The sequence below is a fragment of the Atractosteus spatula genome, chromosome 2, assembly GCF_055471065.1.
Source record: "Atractosteus spatula isolate fAtrSpa1 chromosome 2, fAtrSpa1.hap1, whole genome shotgun sequence".
NCBI classification, from domain to species: Eukaryota; Metazoa; Chordata; class Actinopteri; order Semionotiformes; family Lepisosteidae; genus Atractosteus; species Atractosteus spatula.
Genome location: NC_142707.1, coordinates 49275899 through 49296902, shown reverse-complemented (window position 1 = coordinate 49296902; position 21004 = coordinate 49275899). Strand labels below are relative to the sequence as shown.

Sequence of the window (21004 nt, the reverse complement as noted above, 5' to 3'; positions counted from 1 at the left end):
ATGCAGTCTGGGGACCGCAGGGCTTGCAGGCATGCTGGGCCTGTGTGATGAGTATCCCCAGCACCAGCCAAGCGCATGAGATGTATGGAGAAACACATCACCTCAGTTTGCTTTCTGGATGCATTGTGATGCTGGAAATGTTTGTACAGCACTCGGATCATGCTTGGACTGGGTTTGTGATGTCTGTGCCTCTGAGCCTAGCAGGACTTCTGTCTGCAACAGTATGGGAGGGAGGGCGAAGGATGGGTGGATTTGGTTGGTGGATTGGGTATGTGGATGGGTGTGTTGAGTTGGTAGAGGAGTGGGTTGGGTTGGTGGTTTGGGTTGATGAGTTGGTGGATTGGGTTGGTGGATTGGGTAAGTGGGTGGGTGGATTGAGTTGGTAGAGGAGTGGATTGGGTTGGTGGTTTGTGTTGATTGGTGGTGTGGGTTTATGAGTTGGTAGATGAATGGGCTGGTGGATTGAGTTGGTGGATTGGGTAAGTGGATGGGTAGATTGGGTTGGTGGATTGATGGATGGGTGGGTATATGAGGTTAGTGGATTGGATTGGTGGGTTGATGGTTGAATGGATGGATTGGGTCAATGGATGGGTGGTTTAGGTTGTTAGAGGAGTAGATTAGATTAGTGGATGGGTGGATTAGGTTGTTAGTCGAGTAGATTGGATTAGTGGAGGGGTGTATTGGGATGGTAGACGGGTATATTGAGTTAGTGGATTGGACGGGTGGATTGACGGATGGATGTATGAGGTTAGTGGATTGCATTGGTGGATTGATGGATGGGTGGGTGGATTAGGTTGTTAGATGAGTGGATTAGATTGGTAAATTGGGTTACTGGATGGGTGTATTGGGATGGTAGATGGATATATTGAGTATGTAGATTGGAAGGGTGGATTGATGGATAGATGGATGAGGTTAGTGGATTGGACTGGTGGACTGGGTAAATGGGTGGATTGTGCTGCTGGGTGGATGAATTGTGTTAGTGGATGTATTGATGTTTAGCTGGGCTCGTTTGGACCTGTTCAAAGCCTCTTCGTGATGCTTGCTCATGGCTTCGGTTAACACATTTATCCTGCCTCCCCTGTGGAGCAGGAGGGCCGAGCAGGAGCCTCTCTGTCGTCTGTCTGTGCTTGCCTGAGATTAGCTCTATTATTAGAAGACAGTCCTGGTTGCTGTCGGCAGGAGACCTAGTTCTGCTAGTGCTTGTATATTGGGTAAACCTACCCTGCATTCAACTCTGCTCCTGGATTGTAACAGGGGCTGCTCATTCGTGCTGTGCTAGTCTCGTAATAGGGTTTTGTTTAATACAACATTGAGACAGGAGGATAATCTGATTCCAGACAGGTAGTGCTTCCTGCATCCCCGCCACTTGCTCTCTGTACACGGCTGGAATACACCAAAATAATCGAACACTCTGATGTCTCCCCTCTCAACCCCTCACTTCCTCACCTTAAATTTCCCCTCTATGCTCCCCTCTGCAGCTCTTGAGAGGCCACTCAACTAGCTAGACTACAAAGCCACGCTGCCCAGGGCCTCTGGGAGAGGTGATGTCATTTCCTTTGCGAGATTCTGTCGTGTTTGGGCAGTAATAGGTGACTCACTTTCAGAACCAGGAATCTGTTTGATGCCCACCCAGAGGAACTCTAGACGCATGGGAGTAACTCCTGCTGTGAGCTGGAAATTGTTGAGCGCAGCACCATGCCCCAGGTCCTGTCTGTGTGCCAGGGAGATGTCCCATGTGCCTTTGTGCCAGGGAGACGTCCTGTGTTCCTCTGTGCCTGGGAGACATCTTGTGCGGGATGCAGTGGTCTGCTGTGCTGAAGTGTGTCCCAGTTTCCCATCTCTGATCTGATGCAACACACAGGGAGAAATGGAGATCTGTGTGCAGACCTGACTCGGGCTTGCAGAGCCATTGTGGTGCTATCCAATAATGAGGTTTCAAGAACAGCGGCCCCCCCCGAGGAAGAGCAGGAAGGGGACCCTCTCAGAGCCCTGTTTCCAGAGAGGCCCTGACTCTTGTGTGTAGATGTGCTGCACTGATTCAGCGGCCTCATGGAAGCTGGAGGGTGTGCTGTAATGTGCTAATAAACTGTCTTAACGAGGCTCTGATTAATCCAGCATGCAGCACTTTGTTCATGCTGGAGTCATAATGCTGCAGCTGAGAGCTGTTTCCTGCTGATCGATAACAATCTCTGATCCTTACAGCCTCTGTCACCGCTGGCCCCTCTGGACCAGAACCAGAACACAGCTGTCATGAAGCTGGCATGTGACTGGGGGCGTGTGGTGTGTGGGAGGATCCTGTGTGTCTGATGGTGTACAGTATATGTGTGTGACGCAGTGTGTGTTGATCTGTGTTGTAGTAGTGTGTGTGTTTGTGTGTGTGTGTGTGTGTGTGTGTGTGTGTGTGTGTGTGTGTGTGTGTGTGTGTGTGTGTCGGTCTGTGCTGTAGCAGTGTGTGTGTAGATCTGTGCTGTAGAAGTGTGTGTGTTGGTCTGTGCTGTAGCAGTGTGTGGTGTGTGTGTTAGTCTGTCTGTGCTGTAGTAGTGTGTGTGTGTAGATCTGTGCTGTAGCGGTGTGTGTGTTGGTCAGTCTGCGCTGTAGCGGTGTGTGTATGTCGGTCTGTGCTGTAGCAGTGTGTGTGTGTGTTGGTCTGTGCTGTAGTAGCACATCATCCTTCCGATGAGACGTAAAACCGAGGTCCTGACTCTCTGTGGCCATTAAAAATCCCAGGGCGATTCTCAAAAAGAGTAGGGGTGTAACCCCAGTGTCCTGGCCAAATTTCCCATTGACCCTTACCAATCATGGCCTCCTAATAATCCTCATCTCTGAACTGGCTTCATCCCTCTGATCTCCTCCCCACTGAGAGCTGGTGTGTGGTGAGTGTTCTGGCGCACTATGGCTGCCGTCGCATCATCCAGTGTAAGTGTGGAAGTGTAAGCAATTATTATTATGAATTATTAGTGTGTGTGTGTAGATCTGTGCTGTAGCGGTGTGTGTGTTGGTCAGTCTGTGCTGTAGCGGTGTGTCTGTGCCCTGGTCTTCTTGGAGTTCTGTCAGAGCAGTGTTTCCAGGGAGAAGATTCAGTAGAAAGATTCACCTGTCTGTAAGTTGGGGACAAATGGGACATCATCTCAGTCTGATCTCTGCAGTGCTGGACAGGTTCACCTTCACAGGGCGGCTCAGTTCGATTGTGAAATCCGATCTCGCATGCCTCAGAGCCTGGCCTCTGACAGGGTCTCCTGGCCTTCGACCGGAGGGCTTGTCTTTCACTACAGGCAGGTTTCGTCTTTCTGTAGGTCGATAGACAGGACTCGTTCCATAAAGAGACTCAGTTTTCATCTTGCTGCGAAGGGGGGCGGTTTTCACTGTTGGCTTTCTCCACATCTTTAACAGCGAGACAGATCTGTTTCACCTGAGCACAAGCCCTTTCTGTGTCCCTATCACAGCATACTGACCAGCACTCAGGAGCCCCGGCCCAGCTCAGCTCCCCGTGCCCCGTGCCCCTGGACAGCCTGTGTGGTGGGCATGTGGGGGCTCTGGCACACAGGGTGAAAGGTGTCTCTGATGCTTTTAATAGACTGTATTGTTAGTGCAAGCATCTTTGGGTTCCCAGGTCTGTCTGTGTCCTGTTCCTGTGTCCAGGCTGTGGTCACCTAGCCTATACTTGCTGGGAAGCCAGGTCTGTCTGTGTCCAGTTCCTGTGTCCAGACTGTGGTCACTGAGCCTGTACACTCTGGACAGCCAGGTCAATCTGTGTCCAGTTTCTATGGCCAGGCTGTGGTCACCTAGCCTTATACTTGCTGGGCAGCCAGGTCTGCCTGTGTCCAGTGTCCATGGTCAGGCTGTGGTCACTGAGCCTGTACACTCTGGACAGCCAGGTCTGTCTGCGTCCAGTTCCTGTGTCCAGGCTGTAGTCACTGAACCTGTCTTGTTTATATGTGACCAGTGTGGACTGTTTGTTTTGCTTATTCCCAGTAGTCCTGGTAGAGGTGCTGGAGCAGTGTCTGAGCAGTGCTGAGAGTGCGGTGGATTACTCGGGGTGATCGACAGGACCAGCTGACTCTTCCCCGTTCTCTCTCTCTCTGCCCCAGCTCCGGCCAACGCTCAGATTGTGCACTCGGGGCAGGCGTGTGTGGTGAAGGACGACAACATGAGTGAGAGGATCTACACCATCCGTGAAGGAGACATGCTGGTGCTGCAGTGTCTGGTCAAAGGGCACCCCCGGCCGCAGGTACTCCCCAACACCCCTATCACTGACAGCCACTGAGACCCACTAACAGAGCTCTTGTCCACTGCTGGCCCCTGCAGAGGGAACAGTGCTGGTGGAGGCAGGTACCAATCACTGGAGTATTTTCAACCTGAGGGTGAGGGGTAGATGGATTACTGTTACATTGTGAGGGCTGTATGTTTGTAGGGTAACGCTGAGCGCTCAGACAAACCACAAAGGCTGAAAAGCCACAGAGCTGATTTAGTTAAAGGTAAAATCCTGCAGATTACTGTGAGCGATTGTACAGGGAAATATTAGGGGGATAAAATTTAGTTTGGAGCTGTAATACTTTTCTCTCCAGAGTGGAAATATTAAGGGATCGGAGCTCTGAACCCCAGCAGAGCTGGGTCTACAGGACAGTGTCTCTCGAGGGCAGTGCTTTATAAGGAGGAGCTCCAGACTGTGGGTCAGCTTTCACACGTGTGTTAAAATGAAAATGGGGTTTTCTGTCCATGGGGAATGGGCCGTTGGTTATTGATATCATGATCTGGTTTCTCTGTGGCCTTGGAGACTTTGTTAGTCGGCTGGGGGTCAGTGCTGAGAGCCACGTGCAAGTAAAGGCAGAATCAGGCCATCGGAGCCACCGGCCACTTCACAGAGCCCACACCGGGCCTGGCACAGCCTGGACAAGCGCAGGCTCCCAGGGGAGTATACCAGTCTGCCAGGCAGTCCTGCTCACAGTGCCCCAGCCAAGCTGGTGACTTACTGGTCCACCAGCGGCAAGCTGTTTTTTCTTACTGGTCTCCCATCACACTCCCGATTAGTGATGGAGGACCAGAAGCTGGCCCTAACCCTAACCCTCTGGACTGCAATGTCCCAATCCATGGCCCAGCGTGGTGACTGCGGTGCTGTAGGCGCTGATCTCTGGGTGAGGCTTTAAACCCATAAAGACCCCCGGACTATTTGTAAGAGTAGGGGTGTCAGACCTAGTGTCCTGGCTACAGTGAGTCGGCAGGTGCTGTACGGTGAGGCTGTCCTGTGGCCCAGTGGCTGAATAAATAGAAGTATGAACATTAAACACAAGACAGATCACAAACGAGAGGAGCCACTCTGACCATCTGGCCTGTTTGGTAGTTATTTGATTCCAGGATCTCATCCACCTCTTTCTCGAAAGAAGCCAGGATGTCAGCTTTAACAATATGGCCGGGTGCCAACATAACCTGTTCTACACTCCCACTGCCCTTCATGAGAAAGTAACGCACCCACCTGTATAAAACCAAGAACTGTTTCCACTTGCGTCCTGTGGTTGGCGTTGGCGCACTGTTGATGCTGAAGAAGTCTGCTAGGTTGACTTTGTCAGTGTCTTTGAGGATTTTGAGCACTTGTGTCCCCTGGTACACAGTGCGTCATCGAGTATCAAGCTCTTTCACAGCCTGTCGGAATCGTCTGAAATCACTTGCAGTCAAATCCCACTTCTCAGCCTGTCAGTCACACTGACATTCCCTGGTCGGGGAGTGAGAGGGCACTGGGCCCAGAGTTCTGGTACTGGTGAGGGAGTGAGAGGGCACTGGGCCAGAGTTCTGGTACTGGTGAGGGAGTGAGAGGGCACTGGGCCCAGAGTTCTGGTACTGGTGAGGGAGTGAGAGGGCACTGGGCCAGAGTTCTGGTACTGGTGAGGGAGTGAGAGGGCACTGGGCCCAGAGTTCTGGTACTGGTGAGGGAGTGAGAGGGCACTGGGCCCAGAGTTCTGGTAGTGGTGAGGGAGTGAGAGGGTACTGGGCCCAGAGTTCTGGTACTGGTCGGGGAGTGAGAGGGCACTGGGCCCAGAGTTCTGGTACTGGTCGGGGAGTGAGAGGGCACTGGGCCAGAGTTCTGGTACTGGTGAGGGAGTGAGAGGGCAATGGGCCAGAGTTCTGGTACTGGTGAGGGAGTGAGAGGGTACTGGGCCCAGAGTTCTGGTACTGGTCGGGGAGTGAGAGGGCACTGGGCCCAGAGTTCTGGTACTGGTCGGGGAGTGAGAGGGCAATGGGCCAGAGTTCTGGTACTGGTGAGGGAGTGAGAGGGTACTGGGCCCAGAGTTCTGGTACTGGTCGGGGAGTGAGAGGGCACTGGGCCCAGAGTTCTGGTACTGGTCGGGGAGTGAGAGGGCACTGGGTCTGGAGCCTTGCTCTGGGGATAATGTGCATCACTCTGAAGCACCTCTAATCTTGGGGTGACCCCACACTTGCCAGACCCTGAATCAACAGTGAGCAACCCAGGATAAGTGGGTTCTTCTGGGGAGATGAATTGCATGAGACATTGGGTCAGAATAATTTTAAGGCGTCAAGGAATCAGTCAATCAGAACAATCAGCGAGCAGTGAACAGTTAAAATAATACAAGGTACAATGTTATTACCCGTGATAAAATGTGCTATTAAACCAAGATGAGTAAATACAAATCAGTGTGTCATGGTGCAGGCGGCTGATCGGTCACACAGAGATGTCAGGAACTGACAGTGTTAAAGGCACTGACAGCGATTTGCTGCTAAGTATTAGTCAGCTTAAATGTGGTCTCAAAGCACCAATATCCACATTCAGAAACCTGAAGCGGACAAACAAGTACTCAATTACTTCCATGAATCAGCTTTTTATCACACACATATTCCAGTTTAGAATAACAGCTTAATTCTCGTGTGTTTAAAATGGTCCTTACTTGAGAATTGATGGGCGTTCAGTCACTGGAGCAGTTAGACAATACTGACACCCTGGTTATCCGAGCCCTATCTCAGAAACATTTCTGAGAAGATGGCTCAGAAGAGTCCCTCCCAGGCTTTCTGAAGTCAATCTGTCGATCAATCAGTATAGCGGTCGGTCAGTAATCTGTCGATCAGTCAGTCAAACAGGTAGTAAAGCAATCAGTCATTCAGTCTGAGTCAATTAATCAATTAATAACTCAGTAAGCCAATCGGTCATGCTGCCATTAGTAAACAACAAATTAATTGATTAATCATTTAATTAATTAATTGATAAACCAATCGACCAATCAGTCGGTCAGCTGATCAATTAACCGATGTGTTGTACAGTCAGACAGTCAATCGGGGAGTGAGATGATGGCAGGTCATGTAGATACAAGGGAGGGATGCTGGGAGTGAGCTCTGAACTGTTTCAGCCAGGCTGCAGCCAGCAGAGACTCGCTGCCTCTGTCCCAGGTCAGAGGTCAGAGGTCAGAGGTCAGAGGTCAGAGGGGCTCTGGAGTGGGAATCAGAGCTCGGGAGCTTGAATCTGAAAAAAAACACTCTCCAGGTCGACTGCAGACAAGCTAATCAATTAATTGCTTCTTGAATTTCAAGCTTTGCTAAAAGCTTTTTGGAACATGACTCTACAGGAACATAAAAAAATGAAGCTGTTCGTGATCTCACTGTGAATGGGCTGCAATCAGAGTCAAATCCAGACTTGGGCTTCTTTATAGGCAAGTAGGAAAGGACACCCTCGTAAATGATGCATATATTAACCATTGGAATATCTTTTAGAATATGTGAAATCTCCAGTGAAGGGAACAGATTAGTTCCAGGTCAGGAACGTACCAGTCCAGTTCAGTCCGGTGGCTCTCTGGACAGCTAAGCCTGCGTGTGTCCAGTTTCTGGGTCCAGGCTGTGGTCACTGAGCTAGTCCTCTCTGGGCAGCCAGGTCTGCCTGTGTCCAGTGTCCATGGTCAGGCTGTGGTCATTGAGCCTGTCCTCTGTGGACAGCTAGGTCTGCCTGTATCCAGTTTCTGTGTCCAGAGTTGTGGTCATTGGGCCTGTGCTCTCTGGACAGCCAGGTCTGCCTGTGTCCAGTTTCTGTGTCCGGAGTTGTGGTCATTGAGCCTGTCCTCTCTGGACAGCCAGGTCTGCCTGTGTCGCCCAGATTGTGGACACTGAGCCTGTACTTCTTCAGGCTCTTTTCTCTTTGCTGTTTCTTATCCTCGTCAAATGTTCCAAATACTGTATCTGTCTGGTAAGAAATCTGTAGGATTGCAGTTCGTGTTGTGTGTGTGTGTGTCCCAGTGGGTGAGGTAGTGTTATTTGGTTTGCATTGTGAGTTGGTTGATTTTGATTCGTGTTGCTCTAGCAGTGCTGTCCTGAGGCTGGGTGGTGTCAGTGAGCCTCAGGACCAGCTGGCTGAGGGGGCTCTTCTCTGGGCTCAGCTCTGGGCTCAGCAGGGCCTTGTGGTGGGAGGAGTTCTGGTCACTGGTTCTCAGGTACAGCCAGGACTTAACTGCTTCTCTGTATGTATTAGGGAGGATAGGAGCTTAGTTCTGCCCTGCAGGCATTGTGTGAGGTGTGTCTTTGTATGCAGAGGATTTTCTCAGCTCTTTGCAGAGCTTCAGTGGGTTTCTTGTAGTCGGAGAAATCTGTCTGTGTTCGCTATGACCACCACATGACTCTGTGCTGGAAACACAGCTTTTTACAACTGCCTTTAAATTGAAAGACATTAAGGTGTAAATTGAAAATTACACCTTTGCCAAGTTGAAAATTGGTGATTAATGCCTGGGTGCAGTAAACCTATGATATTGATCAGCTGTTCAATGTTCCTGCCAGCTGCCATACCGTATGAACAGCTGGACAGTGTTACTGAATTGTTCTAAAGCATCATTTCAGGTTCAGTTTTATAGTGAACAGCTGAACATTATTACACATTGACTGCGCACAGGGATTAATCCCCACTTTTCATCAGAATTCAGAATTTATACATTATCGTCTTTAAGTTGGACATAAGAAAGTGGACAAAAGTCTAGCCCATCAGGTAGTTGGTAGTTAAAGGATCTGTGGATCTTGTTCTTTTCCATGATTAAAATCGTCTTTAACACCATGGCTGAGTGTGTGTGCAGGTCAGATGGGCAGTGTTCTCAATGAAGTGATATCTGTTTCCTGAGATCCGGCTTTCTTCTGGTCTTGTCTAGATTGACTGTCAGTGCCCAGGTCTGACAGTACTGCTTCTGCAGCCCCTGTTCTGGGTCCAGATGGGCTGGCAGTGCCCAGGTCTGACAGTATTGCTCCAGCAGTGCCAGGTTCTGCTGCAGCCCCTGTTGTGGGTCCAGATGAGCTGGCAGTGCCAGGTTTGACAGTACTGCTCCAGCAGTGCCAGGTTCTGCTGCAGCCCCTGTCCTGTGGGTGACAGCAGGACCAGGTCATCTGCATAGAGCAGGAACCTGATCTCTGTCTCTGTTTCACCCTGCTGTCCTCTCTCTCTCTGTATTAGTGAACAGCACTTGTACTCTGCCACCCTCTGTCGAGATGAATCACCACAGTGACTCTGGGACAGTGTGGGAAGCTGTTTGGGACAGTAAGAGGCATGTGTGACAACAGAGACATATAGAGGTTGTGCTGTGTGTCTGTGGGTCTTTCAGCTCCTACATGGCCACCTGGCTCTATCAATGAGTTTTATTTTAAACAGGAGGCATTTCTGTACACAAAGGGGTGTGTGAGTATGTAACAAGCTGCCCAGCTCCTCTTGTTCTTATGCTCCTGACAAGGCAGTTTCGATTGAGCTGTGTGCTTCAGTAACAATGGCGTTAATCCTATGTTGGTGTTGTTCAGGCCTTTGTGCCTGAAACAGTGTGATGGTCTGGCATCCTGTCCAGGGTGTGTGTGTGTCCTCTGATGGACTGGTGTCCTGTCCAGGGTGTGTATGCTGTAATGGACTGGCGTCCTCTACAGGGTGTTTCCTGTGATGGACTGGTGTCCTGTCCAGGTTGTGTGTGTGTCCTCTGATGGACTGGTGTCCTGTAATGGACTGACATCCTCTACAGGGTGTTTCCTGTGATGGACTGATGTCCTGTCCAGGGTGTGTATGCTGTAATGGACTGGCGTCCTCTACAGGGTGTTTCCTGTGATGGACTGGTGTCCTGTACAGGGTGTGTGTCTGATGGACTGCTGTCCTGTCCAGGGTGTGAATGCTGTAATGGACTGGCGTCCTCTACAGGGTGTTTCCTGTGATGGACTGGTGTGCTGTACAGGGTGTGTGTGTTCCCTGTGATAGACTGGTATGCTGTCCAGTGTGGTTGTGTGTCCTGTGATGGACTAATGTCCTGTCCAGTGTGCTTGTGTTTCCTGTGATGGACTGGTGTCCTGTCCAGTGTGTGTGTGTCCTGTGATAGACTGGTATCCAGTCCAGGATGTGTCCCTTCCTAGATGTGTCCTACCTCATGTCCCGAGTTGGAGCTGAATCAAGTGGATATTGAAAATGAAGGGACTGCATTTCAGACTGTTTTAAACTGTAAGTTCTAAATCTTCCCTTAAAGAAGTGAAACCAACACATGTGTAATGGTACATGGCAGATTATTCCCCAAACAAAAGTTTGGGAAGAATGGATATCAGCCTTGGGTTGCTCTGTCTGTGGACTTTCACTTTGGCCTGCCTCTGTGAGAGGAAGACTGCATGTCTGTCGGTGCACAGATCATTATCTGTAGGTGTGTGACTGAGAGAAATGTGAGCACAAAACTCAGAGATCAGCACACGAGGAGCTCAAAAACATCCAGCAGACCCTGAGCATAGTTCTGACTTAGTGTCAGGCCCATGGTCGGTGTACAGTGTACACTGTGAACACTGTCAGACCAGACAGTGTGAGAGTGTCGGGCAGCAGGTCAGGACCGGTGTACAGTGTGTAGACCAGACAGTGTGAGAGAGTGTCAGGCAGCAGGTCAGGACTGGTGTAAAGTGTGTAGACCAGACAGTGTGAGAGAGTGTCAGGCAGCAGGTCAGGACCGATGTAAAGTGTGTAGACCAGACAGTGTGAGAGAGTGTCAGGCAGCAGGTCGGGACCGGTGTACAGTGTGCAGACCAGACAGTGTGAGAGAGTGTCAGGCAGCAGGTCAGGACCGGTGTACAGTGTGTAGACCTGACAGTGTGAGAGAGTGTCAGGCAGCAGGTCAGGACTGGTGTAAAGTGTGTAGACCAGACAGTGTGAGAGAGTGTCAGGCAGCAGGTCAGGACTGGTGTACAGTGTGTAGACCAGACAGTGTGAGAGAGTGTCAGGCAGCAGGTCAGGACCGGTGTAAAGTGTGTAGACCAGACAGTGTGAGAGAGTGTCAGGCAGCAGGTCAGGACCGGTGTAAAGTGTGTAGACCAGACAGTGTGAGAGAGTGTCAGGCAGCAGGTCAGGACCGGTGTACAGTGTGTAGACCAGACAGTGTGAGAGAGTGTCAGGCAGCAGGTCAGGACCGGTGTACAGTGTGTAGACCTGACAGTGTGAGAGAGTGTCAGGCAGCAGGTCAGGACCGGTGTACAGTGTGTAGACCTGACAGTGTGAGAGAGTGTCAGGCAGCAGGTCAGGACCGGTGTAAAGTGTGTAGACCAGACAGTGTGAGAGAGTGTGAGAGAGTGTCAGGCAGCAGGTCAGGACCGGTGTAAAGTGTGTAGACCAGACAGTGTGAGAGAGTGTCAGGCAGCAGGTCAGGACCGGTGTACAGTGTGTAGACCAGACAGTGTGAGAGAGTGTCAGGCAGCAGGTCAGGACTGGTGTACAGTGTGTCAGGCAGTGGGGTCAGGTCCATGTAGAGTGTGTTAGGCAGCGAGTCAGGCAGCAGGTCAGTGGATCAGGACCGGTGTACTGTACTGGCCAGGAGGTGTGTGTTAGTGACCCAAACCGACTGAGCAGAGGTGTCGTTTGCCTGAGCTGCGCTGTGAGTGCCAGTGCTCTTGCTGTCTGCGGGGCATTGTGCAGCGTGACCGGGCACCATGGCGACCGTGCCACCCCATTCAGCTCCCTCAAAGAGTTTTGGCAGGGAAGCAGGCTGTTACCATAGCACCCTGGCACAGCACCTGCTCCCCTTTCTCACGCTGTGCCCCAGGACTGGCAGCCTGAGCACAAGGCCCTCCCCTCCCCCTGTCCCAGCAATGACCTCTTCTGACTTGGGGAGGGCGGGGTGTCCCCTTTCTGAAAACTGTTAACTCTCACAGCATCAAACAGCGCCGCCCACTGCTGTGTAGGGTTCCCTGCAGGGTAGCCCTGCTTGCACAGTGGGGGGAGAGTGAGGAGGATGCAAGAGGAATCAGATCAGAGACATTACTCACTCACAATGTGAGACTGCCCAGCTCTCTCTGAGTGCCTCTGCACTCCCTGCATACACAACAGCCTTCTGAATGAGCGTCTGCATTAGGCCCTGCGTGGTGGTAAAGGACAGGCAGGGTCAGGGCCAGTCTGACAGACAGGTGTGCAGCAGACGGGCAGGGTCAGGGCCAGTCTGACAGACAGACAGGTGTGCAGCAGACAGGCAGGGTCAGGGCCAGTCTGACAGACAGACAGGTGTGCAGCAGACAGGCAGGGTCAGGGCCAGTCTGACAGACAAGACAGGTGTGCAGCAGACAGACAGGGTCAGGGCCAGTCTGACAGACAAGACAGGTGTGCTGTAGACAGGCAGGGTCAGGGCCAGTCTGACAGACAGGTGTGCTGTAGACAGGCAGGGTCAGGGCCAGTCTGACAGACAGACAGGTGTGCAGCAGACAGGCAGGGTCAGGGCCAGACTAACAGACAGACAGGTGTGCAGCAGACGGGCAGGGTCAGGGCCAGTCTGACAGACAAGACAGGTGTGCTGTAGACAGGCAGGGTCAGGGCCAGTCTGACAGACAGGTGTGCTGTAGACAGGCAGGGTCAGGGCCAGTCTGACAGACAGACAGGTGTGCAGCAGACAGGCAGGGTCAGGGCCAGACTAACAGACAGACAGGTGTGCAGCAGACAGGCAGGGTCAGGGCCAGACTAACAGACAGACAGGTGTGCAGCAGACAGGCAGGGTCAGGGCCAGACTAACAGACAGACAGGTGTGCAGCAGACAGGCAGGGTCAGGGCCAGACTAACAGACAGACAGGTGTGCAGCAGACAGGCAGGGTCAGGGCCAGACTAACAGACAGACAGGTGTGCAGCAGACAGGCATGGTCAGGGCCAGACTAACAGACAGACAGGTGTGCAGCAGACAGGCAGGGTCAGGGCCAGTCTGACAGACAGGTGTGTGGGGGAAACCCCCCTGCCTGGACAATTTAATTTGCGGGGTACAGCCTCAGTAATAACGGTGCTTTAGATGGAATGCGCTTGATTGAGAATTTGCCCAATCCTTTATCAGGGCTGATTGTTTACTTTAGCCCGAGAAGATTGGATTGAAAAAGGGAGTTTGGCTGTAATCCATACAGAATGAAATCTAATCATTTTCCTTTTTTCTTTGAGAAAAAGTACAAAACTCATACATCAAGTCAGAATGGCTTTAATTCAGCAGCCGGGGTCTGGGCTGGGTGATATGCAGGCGTGATTGTACAGCGGAGGAAGTTGAGAGAAAAAATCTCATGAGCACGACAGTCTTCACAGGGTGCAGGCAGAGGTGTGGGCTGGAGAATAAAGGTGGAGAATAGAGGAGGCCAGTCTATCGGAAGAATGTGCTGAATCAAAGGAAATAGCCCTCACCTGTCCTGTAGCTTCTCAACATGAGAAATTTAACTAAAACAGGAAAATACCATTCCAGCAGGTGAAGAGTGCTGGAGTAGGGGTGGCAGCAGCAGTGGTGTTTGGAGTGTCTCGGCATTCAGGAAAAGTTTAGCTCTGTCTTTCACTCCTGTCTCCTCACTAGAGAGCTGTATATCGGCCGTGGAGCTGTGTCTCCTCTCTGCAGCTGAGTCTCCACTCTGGAGCTGAGTCTCCTCTCTGCAGCTGAGTCTCCACTCTGGAGCTGTGTCTCCTCTTTGGAGAGCTGTATATCAGCTGTGGACCTGTGTCTCCGCTCTGCAGCTGAGTTTCCGCTCTGGAGCTGTGTCTCCTCTCTGGAGAGCTGTTTATCAGCTGTGGAGCTGTGTCTCCTCTCTGGAGAGCTGTTTATCAGCTGTGGAGCTGTGTCTCCTCTCTGGAGGAGTCTCCACTGTGTAGCTGTGTCTCCTCTCTGGAGAGCTGTTTATCAGCTGTGGAGCTGTGTCTCCTCTCTGGAGAGCTGTTTATCAGCTGTGGAGCTGTGTCTCCTCTCTGGAGGAGTCTCCACTGTGTAGCTGTGTCTCCTCTCTGGAGAGCTGTTTATCAGCTGTGGAGCTGTGTCTCCGCTCTGCAGCTGAGTCTCCACTGTGTAGCTGTGTCTCCTCTCTGGAGAGCTGTATATCAGCCGTGGAGCTGTGTCTCCTCTCTGGAGAGCTGTTTATCAGCTGTGGAGCTGTGTCTCCTCTCTGGAGCTGAGTCTCCACTGTGTAGCTGTGTCTCCTCTCTGGAGAGCTGTATATCAGCCGTGGAGCTGTGTCTCCTCTCTGCAGCTGAGTCTCCACTCTGGAGCTGAGTCTCCTCTCTGCAGCTGAGTCTCCACTCTGGAGCTGTGTCTCCTCTTTGGAGAGCTGTATATCAGCTGTGGACCTGTGTCTCCGCTCTGCAGCTGAGTTTCCGCTCTGGAGCTGTGTCTCCTCTCTGGAGAGCTGTTTATCAGCTGTGGAGCTGTGTCTCCTCTCTGCAACTGAGCCTCCACTGTGTAGCTGTGTCTCCTCTCTGGAGAGCTGTATATCAGCCGTGGAGCTGTGTCTCCTCTCTGGAGGAGTCTCCACTGTGTAGCTGTGTCTCCTCTCTGGAGAGCTGTTTATCAGCTGTGGAGCTGTGTCTCCGCTCTGCAGCTGAGTCTCCACTGTGTAGCTGTGTCTCCTCTCTGGAGAGCTGTATATCAGCCGTGGAGCTGTGTCTCCTCTCTGGAGAGCTGTTTATCAGCTGTGGAGCTGTGTCTCCTCTCTGGAGCTGAGTCTCCACTGTGTAGCTGTGTCTCCTCTCTGGAGAGCTGTATATCAGCCGTGGAGCTGTGTCTCCTCTCTGGAGAGCTGTTTATCAGCTGTGGAGCTGTGTCTCCTCTCTGGAGCTGAGTCTCCACTGTGTAGCTGTGTCTCCTCTCTGGAGAGCTGTATATCAGCCGTGGAGCTGTGTCTCCTCTCTGGAGGAGTCTCCACTGTGTAGCTGTGTCTCCTCTCTGGAGAGCTGTTTATCAGCTGTGGAGCTGTGTCTCCTCTCTGGAGCTGAGTCTCCACTGTGTAGCTGTGTCTCCTCTCTGGAGAGCTGTATATCAGCCGTGGAGCTGTGTCTCCTCTCTGGAGGAGTCTCCACTGTGTAGCTGTGTCTCCTCTCTGGAGAGCTGTTTATCAGCTGTGGAGCTGTGTCTCCGCTCTGCAGCTGAGTCTCCACTGTGTAGCTGTGTCTCCTCTCTGGAGAGCTGTATATCAGCCGTGGAGCTGTGTCTCCTCTCTGGAGAGCTGTTTATCAGCTGTGGAGCTGTGTCTCCTCTCTGGAGCTGAGTCTCCACTGTGTAGCTGTGTCTCCTCTCTGGAGAGCTGTATATCAGCCGTGGAGCTGTGTCTCCTCTCTGGAGCTGAGTCTCCACTGTGTAGCTGTGTCTCCTCTCTGGAGAGCTGTTTATCAGCTGTGGAGCTGTGTCTCCGCTCTGCAGCTGAGTCTCCACTGTGTAGCTGTGTTTCCTCTCTGGAGAGCTGTATATCAGCCGTGGAGCTGTGTCTCCTCTCTGGAGCTGAGTCTCCACTGTGTAGCTGTGTCTCCTCTCTGGAGAGCTGTTTATCAGCTGTGGAGCTGTGTCTCCGCTCTGCAGCTGAGTCTCCACTGTGTAGCTGTGTCTCCTCTCTGGAGAGCTGTTTATCAGCTGTGGAGCTGTGTCTCCTCTCTGGAGCTGAGTCTCCACTGTGTAGCTGTGTCTCCTCTCTGGAGAGCTGTATATCAGCCGTGGAGCTGTGTCTCCTCTCTGGAGGAGTCTCCACTGTGTAGCTGTGTCTCCTCTCTGGAGAGCTGTTTATCAGCTGTGGAGCTGTGTCTCCTCTCTGGAGAGCTGTTTATCAGCTGTGGAGCTGTGTCTCCTCTCTGCAACTGAGCCTCCACTGTGTAGCTGTGTCTCCTCTCTGGAGAGCTGTATATCAGCCGTGGAGCTGTGTCTCCTCTCTGGAGAGCTGTTTATCAGCTGTGGAGCTGTGTCTCCTCTCTGGAGCTGAGTCTCCACTGTGTAGCTGTGTTTCCTCTCTGGAGAGCTGTATATCAGCCGTGGAGCTGTGTCTCCTCTCTGGAGCTGAGTCTCCACTGTGTAGCTGTGTCTCCTCTCTGGAGAGCTGTATATCAGCCGTGGAGCTGTGTCTCCTCTCTGGAGGAGTCTCCACTGTGTAGCTGTGTTTCCTCTCTGGAGAGCTGTTTATCAGCTGTGGAGCTGTGTCTCCTCTCTGGAGCTGAGTCTCCACTGTGTAGCTGTGTCTCCTCTCTGGAGAGCTGTATATCAGCCGTGGAGCTGTGTCTCCTCTCTGGAGAGCTGTTTATCAGCTGTGGAGCTGTGTCTCCTCTCTGGAGATGAGTCTCCACTGTGTAGCTGTGTCTCCTCTCTGGAGAGCTGTTTATCAGCCGTGGAGCTGTGTCTCCTCTCTGGAGATGAGTCTCCACTGTGTAGCTGTGTCTCCTCTCTGGAGAGCTGTTTATTAGCCGTGGAGCTGTGTCTCCTCTCTGCAGCTGAGCCTCCACTGTGTAGCTGTGTCTCCTCTCTGGAGAGCTGTATATCAGCCGTGGAGCTGTGTCTCCTGTTTGGACCTGTATGTCAGCTCTGGAGTTTTATATTAACAGCTCTTGTTCTGACAGTGTTGTTTACTTTTCAAACTAATCTGATGCTCACAAGCAGAAAGTAATATTGTTTGTTTATTAAATTTTTATTTTCTGTTTATTTTTATGTTTTTAGAAAAGGAAGTTGCACCGACCACAGTACCTGAAGTATATTTCCTCAGGTTATCAGTGTGTTCAGTATCTCTCTGTCAGAGTGCTGGACAGCAGTGTGTTCAATGTGTCACTGCCAGAATGCTGGACAGCAGTGTGTTCAGTATCTCTCTATCAGAGTGCTGGACAGCAGTGTGTTCAGTGTATCTCTGTCAGAGTGCTGGACAGCAGTGTGTTCAGTGTGTCTGTCAGAGTGCTGGACAGCAGTGTGTTCAGTGTGTCTCTGTCAGAGTGCTGGACAGCACTGTGTTCAGTATCTCTCTATCAGAGTGCTGGGCAATAGTGTGTTCAGTGTGTTTCCACAATCACAAACCTGCTGTTTTATACAGAACGTTCTCTTACTGAGTGCATATGGGCCTTAAAGCTTTGAGTTGAGGATGAATTGAAAGATTCTTCTTCTCACTTGTAAGGGCGATCAAATCAGATCTCTTACACCTTGCATAATCAGGAACTGGTGTCAGTTTTTCTATCGTTTCAAAGAAGAAGTCCTTGAACTCAACAAAGAGCTTGATTTTACAGCGAGCGTGATGCAGCACTTTAGCGGAATGGCTAATTAACAGCCCCTGCAAGGACATGCTGAAGTCACACTTGTAGCTGGACTTGCAATTGAGTGTGAGTCTGCCAGCACAGCCCACTCTTTCACTCCAGTGCTGTCCTCAGTTTGTCTCCCCAGCTGGACTTCTCAAGAGCACAACAAGCTACTGCACAGGAATATATAAATACCAAATAAAACTACCCAGAGCTCAAAGCCTGTGCTTTAAAGTTGGTATTTGGCCAAGGTTTGGAAGTATGTGACAGGTAACAAGTGTAGCGTTGCAACACAGGGGTGACATGAGCCTGTCACTCCCACTCCCACTCCCCTATGGTCACTGAGGGCCAGACGGTGGGACAGTGGTCACACTGAGGGCAGCTCATTGGTCCCACTGGGGGCGGGACAGTAGGGTTGTGGTCACATTGGGGACGGGACAGTGGTCACTGTGGTCAAGTGGTCATCTTGCTGATGCTGTGTAACACCAAGGAACAGACTCCAGTCCCCAGTTGTGTTCTCACCGCCACGTCGGGGAAGCAATGAGTTAACTGTGTAGCTGTAGAATAGTTTTTAACTCTGTGTACCGCTACAAAAATAAACCTTTTTGCTTTAATTAATTATTTAGTGGAAGGCAATGCTGCTGTTGGCGCTGTGCTGGTAATGTGACAGAGCGGTAATTTAATACCCAGAAGCCCAGGGAGAAGCGCTGCTGCCCAGACGCCGTGGCCGTGAGGGCGTGGAGCAGGGAGCAGCGCGCAGGACTGCGCCAGGGTGCGCGGAGCGGCCCGGCCGCAGGGTGGGCCTTCTGGGTATCTTCTGGGCTCAGCCGGCTGATTTACTGCGTCCCACAGCGCTGCTGTCACAGCCCTGTGGTAACGCGATAGCAGGGTAAATGGCTTTTCTGTAAGGGATCGCTCGGGTCCAGATTATTAATTCATGGCTCTGCGGTGCTGGTGCTTTCGGTGACCTTGAGGTGCCCCGGGGGTGGGGGGGGCGTGGGAGATTGGGGACGAGGGGGGCAGGCTCAGGTTTCCGTCCTTGAGGGGTGAGTGGTGTCAGATCGATAGAGGGCTGACTAAGAGCAGGATTGAATAACACTGCCTGACCTGCAGAGAGGCAGCCAAGGGCATGCTCGCAGCACCCCTCCACCTCTCTGCACGTACAGACAGAGAAGGGTAGGTAGAGGGTGGAGAGAGGGATATTTAAAATTTAGACCCTTTCAAATTGCTTTCAGTTCTCTCAGTTCAGTGAGAGATATCTTACACTGTTCTCTTGACTATTCTATTCTGTTCTATAAGCTGTTCTTTGGACTGTATCAGTTTAAAGACTAAAGAGACCCAGTTCATTCAGCCTATCAGTGTAGGACAGTCCCTTAATACTTGTATCAGGTCTCCCCACAGTCTTCTCTGTTCAAGACTAAAGAGACTCAGTTCTCTCAGTCTGTCAGTTTAGGACATTCAATGAAAGCCCCATGTTGTATCTGGAGTCTCTTACCTAGAATGACTGCAGAGCAATAATATAATTTCTGTAACAATATGACCATATATGTGCTCAGAATTCTAAATCAGACCTTACTAGTGTGTTGTACAATTTTTGCATAACATCCCTTGATTCATATTCTACTCTTTAACTACATATTATAAATTTTATTTTTGTTAAATGACATTACTCAATATAAGCTCCACAAGGAGTCATTTATTACTTAATGCCTGTCTCCTTCAGTTTAATCTCTGAGTGATATTTTTTCAAGAAATGCATGCTGGTATGGTTATTGCCATTCTCAGTTTATTTTATCATAGCTGAAAGGTTTATTACCAAGTGTACAGATTTATAGATGAGTGTACTTCTTACAAGAAAACATCTAAGGGTAGCTTACCCGCTTTCTCTCTCAGAACTCCTGTGACACACTGGCAGCCACACTGTACTACTGCAGCTCCTCACCTCCTCACTGTACTACTGTATCTCCTCACTGTACTACTGCAGCTCCTCACCTCCTCACTGTACTACTGTATCTCCTCACTGTACTACTGTAGCTCTTCACCTTCTCACTGTACTACTGTATCTCCTCACTGTACTACTGCAGCTCCTCACCTCCTCACTGTACTACTGTATCTCCTCACTGTACTACTGCAGCTCTTCACCTCCTCACTGTACTACTGCAGATTCTCACTGTACTACTGCAGCTCTTCACCTCCTCACTGTATTACTGTATCTCCTCACTGTACTACTGTATCTCCTCGCTGTACTACTGCAGCTCTTCACCTCCTCACTGTACTACTGTATCTCCTCACTGTACTACTGTAGCTCTTCACCTCCTCACTGTACTACTGTATCTCCTCACTGTACTACTGCAGCTCCTCACCTCCTCACTGTACTACTGTATCTCCTCACTGTACTACTGTAGCTCTTCACCTTCTCACTGTACTACTGTATCTCCTCACTGTACTACTGCAGCTCCTCACCTCCTCACTGTACTACTGTATCTCCTCACTGTACTACTGTAGCTCTTCACCTTCTCACTGTACTACTGTATCTCCTCACTGTACTACTGCAGCTCTTCACCTCCTCACTGTACTACTGCAGATTCTCACTGTACTACTGCAGCTCTTCACCTCCTCACTGTATTACTGTATCTCCTCACTGTACTACTGCAGCTCTTCACCTCCTCACTGTCCTACTGTATCTCCTCACTGTACTACTGTAGATTCTCACTGTACTACTGTCACCATTCACTTCCTCCCTGTACTACTGTATTTCTTCACCTCCTCACTGTACTACTGCAGATTCTCACTGTACTACTGCAGCTCTTCACCTCCTCACTGTACTACTGTATCTCCTCGCTGTACTACTGTAGCTCTTCACCTCCTCACTGTCCTACTGTATCTCCTCACTGTACTACTGTAGATTCTCACCGTACTACTGTCACCCTTCACTTCCTCCCTGTACTACTGTAGCTCTTCACCTCCTCACTGTCCTACTGTATCTCCTCACTGTACTACTGTAGATTCTCACTGTACTACTGTCACCCTTCACTTCCTCCCTGTACTACTGTAGCTCTTCACCTCCTCACTGTACTACTGCAGATTCTCACTGTACTACTGCAGCTCTTCACCTCCTCACTGTACTACTGTATCTCCTCACTGTACTACTGTAGCTCTTCACCTCCTCACTGTACTACTGTATCTCCTTGCTGTACTACTGTAGCTCTTCACCTCCTCACTGTCCTACTGTATCTCCTCACTGTACTACTGTAGATTCTCACTGTACTACTGTCACCCTTCACTTCCTCCCTGTACTACTGTAGCTCCTCACCTCCTCACTGTACTACTGCAGATTCTCACTGTACTACTGCAGCTCTTCACCTCCTCACTGTACTACTGCAGATTCTCACTGTACTACTGCAGCTCTTCACCTCCTCACTGTATTACTGTATCTCCTCACTGTAGTACTGTAGCCCCTCACTGTATTACTGTACCTCCTTACTGCATATCTCTCTCTGAGCCCAGGAGATTAGTGTCAACTACTTTCCTTGGTAACTGGTAGCTAATTAATTTGAA

At 50.8% G+C, this 21004-nt stretch overlaps 1 protein-coding gene across 3 annotated transcripts in view; it reads left to right on the top strand.

The window, feature by feature from the left end:
• Window positions 1-21004, top strand: part of mdga1 (MAM domain containing glycosylphosphatidylinositol anchor 1) — a 173401-nt gene that overhangs the window by 27748 nt on the left and 124649 nt on the right. For all 3 annotated transcript variants that reach the window (XM_088908737.1, XM_088908736.1, XM_088908735.1), the window contains exon 3: window positions 4089-4228. In XM_088908737.1, the coding sequence (XP_088764863.1) occupies window positions 4089-4228 (140 nt within the window). The remainder of the gene's footprint in view (window positions 1-4088; window positions 4229-21004) is intronic.